General features: G+C 46.4%; 3 protein-coding genes across 3 annotated transcripts in view; all 3 read right to left on the bottom strand.

The window, feature by feature from the left end:
* Positions 1-837: 837 nt before the first annotated feature.
* Positions 838-1,851, bottom strand: Pmar_PMAR029669 (Cytidylate kinase, putative; the record flags this gene model as incomplete). The annotated part of the gene is made up of 6 exons (XM_002784870.1): positions 838-939; positions 993-1,087; positions 1,152-1,238; positions 1,297-1,455; positions 1,507-1,661; positions 1,709-1,851. The coding sequence occupies 6 exons, from the start codon at positions 1,849-1,851 to the stop codon at positions 838-840; spliced, it is 741 nt and encodes a 246-aa protein (XP_002784916.1).
* A 462-nt stretch (positions 1,852-2,313) lies between these two features.
* Positions 2,314-3,513, bottom strand: Pmar_PMAR029668 (hypothetical protein; the record flags this gene model as incomplete). Its single annotated transcript, XM_002784869.1, has 7 exons — positions 2,314-2,541; positions 2,601-2,742; positions 2,794-2,907; positions 2,956-3,038; positions 3,087-3,298; positions 3,345-3,390; positions 3,412-3,513. The coding sequence occupies 7 exons, from the start codon at positions 3,511-3,513 to the stop codon at positions 2,314-2,316; spliced, it is 927 nt and encodes a 308-aa protein (XP_002784915.1).
* Positions 3,514-5,073: 1,560 nt separating this feature from the next.
* Pmar_PMAR029667 (DNA replication licensing factor MCM2, putative) overlaps positions 5,074-5,306 on the bottom strand; it is a gene marked incomplete at both ends in the record, with an annotated part of 2,627 nt that continues 2,394 nt past the window's right edge. Inside the window, 2 exons of the mRNA XM_002784868.1 lie at positions 5,074-5,103; positions 5,201-5,296. Of these exons, the coding sequence (XP_002784914.1) occupies positions 5,074-5,103; positions 5,201-5,296 (126 nt within the window). The remainder of the gene's footprint in view (positions 5,104-5,200; positions 5,297-5,306) is intronic.

Raw genomic sequence — 5,306 nt, 5'->3', positions numbered from 1 at the left:
AGATTTGATGGCTATAGATGAACTTTTGTCGTATTTCAGGCACGCTCAGACTGTCGTCCTTTGCGGTAACTGCAACGTGATGCTCTGTCAGCCTACTGGTGGTCGCGCTCGTCTCACTGAGGGCACTTCTTATCGTAGGAAGGATTAAGTAGTCAAGTTGCAAAGACTTCTTATACGCTCATTGGTATATTTACGTGTTGATGATCTCTAGCTACTACCTGTGGAGGAAGGTGTTTGCCTGCTGCCAAGTTTCTATCGTGGTCACTTCAGTTTGCTTGCACTCTGACCGGTAGTCGGCGATCTTGTACACAACAAGGCGGCTTCCAAGGTTAATCTCAGTGTTTTGTGTTGCATAGAACATAAGGATGGTATAGGGGCGGGTGGTGAGTGACGTGTGGGGACGCTTACAGCGCACTGCAGTCGGTGATCGTTGCTTGTATTTCGGGATATAACTATAACCGGGATATGTTCATTGATTATAAATTATAATCAATGATCATATTATAATTTATAATATTGATGGTGGTATATGCTTAAGTGGACTATGATCCCAGTACTACGCATCTATGCCCTTTTACAGTTGAGGCAGACATCGATGTTGTACCCCCATATTTGGTGTCCAATATGCCTCTTGGGAATCCCTGAAGACGTTCAGTTATCAGGTTATTCTGTCACATACTTTCCCCGAGGTAAGTTACCGTGTATCAATGAGATGTTCTGACATAACATATTCTCTGCAAAATTCCCCCTTGAAATTGTTTGCCGATATCCAAACGTCAATATCCAACCAACGACATTATGATGGGAAACATAATTATATTCTTATGTAGAATATCATCACTCAGTTCTCATTCTAGTACGAGGACGTCGCTTGTACACCAGTTTGGATATCTCATCAACAGTCTTCTCTACACTCCAACCCGTAGAGTCCATGACAACCTATTGTCAATAAAGAGTAGCGTAACGGTAAGTAGTGAGAAGTCAACTCTTACTGCTCCATCGGCAACTCTAAGGGGATCCAGCTTTCGAGAGAAGTCCGCCTGATCCCTTGCCTTGATATCAGCCAACGTATGGGCAAAATCACCGCCTGAATGGTGATTATGATATCCGAGTGTCGTCGTCGTCTACTAAGAGGAGTAGACTATACTGACCTATTTGTCTCTGCCGACGGTGTGCTCTCTCCTCCGCTGAGGCATCCAGATATACTTTTACCTCGGCATCGGGGAATACTACCGATCCTAACACATGTGATAGGTATCACTATCGAAGAATGATTCTCACTATCACTCAGAGCACCTGTATCACGCCCCTCTATAACAACACCTTCCTTGCAGTTGTCAGCTCTAGTCCTCAAGGAGTTCACAACGGCAGCTCTAACTTGAGGTATCTGGGCTATCTTGGCCGTAAGTATTGATATCGGAGGTGATCTTATGGCGTCTGTTACATCACGATTACCTGTGAAATGAATAAAAACTCTCAACGCGCGACGATTTCACGCATTACTACCAACAAACACCCTCTTATCATCAGTGAAGATGATCTGGTCCAATAAAGCTCGTATAGTTTCATTAGCTAATGATTCAATGCCCCCCTTTATGTCTCCTTCGTCGACAAATAAAGCAATGCTACGATAGAGAGCTCCACTATCGAGTTTAGTGAACCTGGCAGGAGGGGTGCTCTCTGGTGAAAGAAAGCATCTTTGAATTACCCGCTCAATCTGCTAGCGAGCATCTCGGCTACCGCACTCTTCCCACTTCCTGCTGGACCATCTATAGCAATTGTAAACGCTTTCCTCTTCTTGTGGGTGAGCCTTTTCCTCAAAGATAAACCAACTAGCATAAGGCCGGCCATGAGAGGAGCTAGTAACCAGGTCGGGTTGATATGCAGGGCATACCTCGGCTGTCTAGCAGAAGGAGAGATTACTGCACCTCGTAGTGTACCTGATATCACACACAATAGTGCGGGGTATGTGATGAAGCTGTCAAACTTGAGGCTGGCACGGAGAGCTCTTCGTTGGCCATCGTTGCGCCTTGAGGACTGTGGGATACCTCTGTGAGTACGAACCGCTGGAAGTGGGTGAGGCATACTATGCCGAGGGCGACAAGAATAATCCCACCACCACGCCGACTGTGACGCTGCTGCTTCTGCTCATGGTGGTCAGAGGCACGAGTCATCCAGGATAACGATGAGAAGGTACTAGACCCGAGACAAAGGAGACTAGACTACCACTTAATAACACAATGGTCATCATAATGACGATCCGTGGTTCGTAACAAGTTATACAACAAGAGCTGCTATTGACATGGTGAACATTCACTCAAGATGCGGAGTAGTATTACCATTAATAGAGTACACATCATTCTTCCGACCATCCACCCGTTGGGTAGTAAACTTAGACTGTTGTGGAGGCACTTCGACATTAACAGCACCGATATCCAGTGTTAAGCCATAAGTATCCTGGCTGTATATACGTTGCATAGCATTGTTCACTCGCTTACGCATACCTTCAGCACCCTGCTCCAAAGTATCATCCATGATGATCTAGAACAGGGAAACTCTACCACGATGAAGGCGCCTGTACAGAACCATATGATCATTACTTCGCGCTGAAGAGCATGACTTCCATCTTGAGCTGCCGCCGCCGTCCAAGCTTCCACCGCCGAGCCGAAGTCAGCCCCCACTGACGTTCGTAGTCTTGCTATCTCTGCACGGCGAAGCTCACGTAGTGCTAAGGCTGTTTGTCTAAAGAGGAGTATACCATAAGCATGGCGGTGGATCCAGCGGTGAGCTCACCTGCATATGGCTACGAATGCTGGGAATGATAGAGTTACCACAAAGCCTATCCATGATGATGTGAACTCCAATAGTAATCCAGCGAAGAACAATGCAATAGCGGCAATTGTGTAACTAATAGGAGTTGCTCATCCGACTCACTCACAGAGAGGCACTTCTCACAGTAAGAGCAGCACCAACATGAACGTAGTCATGGCTTTGTTACCACTAGCCATCCACACGATAATCTCGAAGGCTTTGGCAAACTAGAACGAAGAGAGCTCAATGGTGTTCACACCACCAGAGAGCCTTACAAGTAACCATAATGAGTGGGAGATAGCTAGATGCATCAGCCAATTAGCAGCGTTAGGGTCAACAAACTTCATGCAGTTGACGATAATCTGCCCACCACCAGAATTGAAATCCTCCTCCCGATCACAGTCCACTGGATCCATATCTCGAGTGAAGATGGTGTCAAAGTTGAGAGGTGATGAGAAGCAGTCAAACCCTCTACGACACTCATCACCTACAACCAAAGAATACAGGTTGCATGGTAGGTCAACGGGGCCTACTAGGGAAGTCACCACGAGTGACAATGACGTAGTCTATAACACAAAACTGCCATAAATAGGACAGTACTATACACATCGTCAAGCGTAGATTCATCTTAGCCTTAGAACGTATACTCTGAGATCTGAGGGGTCCAGGGACAATACGGACGGGCTCCTCTACCTTGCCCATCGGGGCATCAGTGATATCGATATTAAAACAGTTTAGCCTTCTCTTCTTAACTGTAAATATGCCATTGTATAATAATGGCAATATGTGGTATCTGGACCCAATGGGAGTAATTAAAGAATGCACCCTTGATTATCCCACTACCTTCTTAATGCTGCCTCCAACAAGACTAGAGATATACACATCCCTCCTCCTAGAGTCAGAGCCAGTAGCTGGTACTCAAACCAGGAGAACGTGTTTGTGGACATCGTTGAAGGAGGACTACATCAGTGGCCATTGGGCCTCATCGAGATCTCCAATCCCCCTCCACCGCCGCAACACAATACTGCCAAACTGATGGGAAACATCAAGTCGCTACGTTGAAATATAGAGCCCAGCAACATTATTCGACGAGTATCATGTTGCCAGACTCGCTCTTCCAGCAACCCCCATGCTGAACAGCGGCCTTAGATGTCGTTGGAAATCCACGTCGAGGTACATCCTCTCGATCCCAATTGTCAAGGACAATTCATTCAGGTCAAGAAGAGATCGAACATCCATTATCGTTCGAGCACCGGAAGTGAAAATTACTCCATCACCATAACTAGCCCATCGTAGAATGTAGGCGCCTAGGGCAGGAGAATGTTAGGTTGGTGATGGGAAAATAGTACAGCATCCAATGAGAAACAATTTTCCTAGCATCTACATTGATGAATATAACCACTGATGCTACGCCTCTCTATGACCATTACCCCGTACATTACCCCAACAATAACTCAGATCGTTCATCACCAATTCTCCCCTATAGTCGCCCAAGTCCGACTCTACTAATAACCCTGCTTTGCGTATCGCTTCGACCAGGCCCCGCTTAATAGTTACCTAAAAACCTGCTGCTGCCAGTTTCTATTGTAACAACTACTGCATGGCCTGATGAGATGTTGCATCGGGGCTCAGGCCTAGGGATATAACATCAACTCCACTCCGGAGAGTTTCATCCCCAAACAGCGGTCATATCACTGCATCGGTCGCAGGTCATAGCACTACAATGTCATAAGCCTGTAGCCTCTCCAAATAACAAAGGCTCTACGATCTAGGACAATGAAAGAGAAGTTGTCATCGTCTACACCACCCAGACCAAGGCTAATGAACTGCCGAAGTGGACTCTGCTCCACTTCATTCATAAGGCCAGTTGAGGTAACCACTGGCGAAGGACTATCTAGAGGTTTCCGTTTATGTGTGGGAACTGCGAATGCGTTGATTGAGTGCGCAGCCATAGTAACCAAGCTCAGTCAGAGATAGATACGTATCATGTGTCCCTGCTGTTATGCTAATGTTTGAATCAAAACTCAGTCGCCATCGAGGCTTTTGATGTGGCAGTAGATAGTGCCAAAAACTGATGGGTTCATGAGGGGATGGAGTATGTTTGGGCAAGTGAGATGAGTAGCACTATGCAAACGATGGCGAGAAGTGCCTCCCCCAAGCAGCACTTTGAAGTCAACATCAGCAACTGCATAGTAGAAACTCGTTAAAATCAATACCCTCAAGTAAGATTGTCCATTTACTCAATTCTCACACGCCAATCAGTCAATTAGATGATTCGGTGCCATCGGTGACCTGACGATGAGCGAGCTCTAATCCAGCGGCTTCAAACTACAGAGCTTCGAGCAAGACTTGACCGTCGATCGGTCGAGACTCGAAAGGATCGACCTACCCCAATCTTTTCCTTCATCTGTTGTACCTTCTCAAAGAGATCCTTGTACAATCCCTCGGCCTCCTCTAGCTGCGAGGCAAGATTATCGTTGTAGTCCTACAAGAGA

Source organism: Perkinsus marinus, assembly GCF_000006405.1.
Source record: "Perkinsus marinus ATCC 50983 genomic scaffold scf_1104296934406, whole genome shotgun sequence".
NCBI lineage: Eukaryota > Perkinsozoa > Perkinsida > Perkinsidae > Perkinsus > Perkinsus marinus.
The sequence above is the reverse complement of the archived record's forward strand: the minus strand, read 5'-3'. Positions and strand labels throughout refer to the sequence as shown.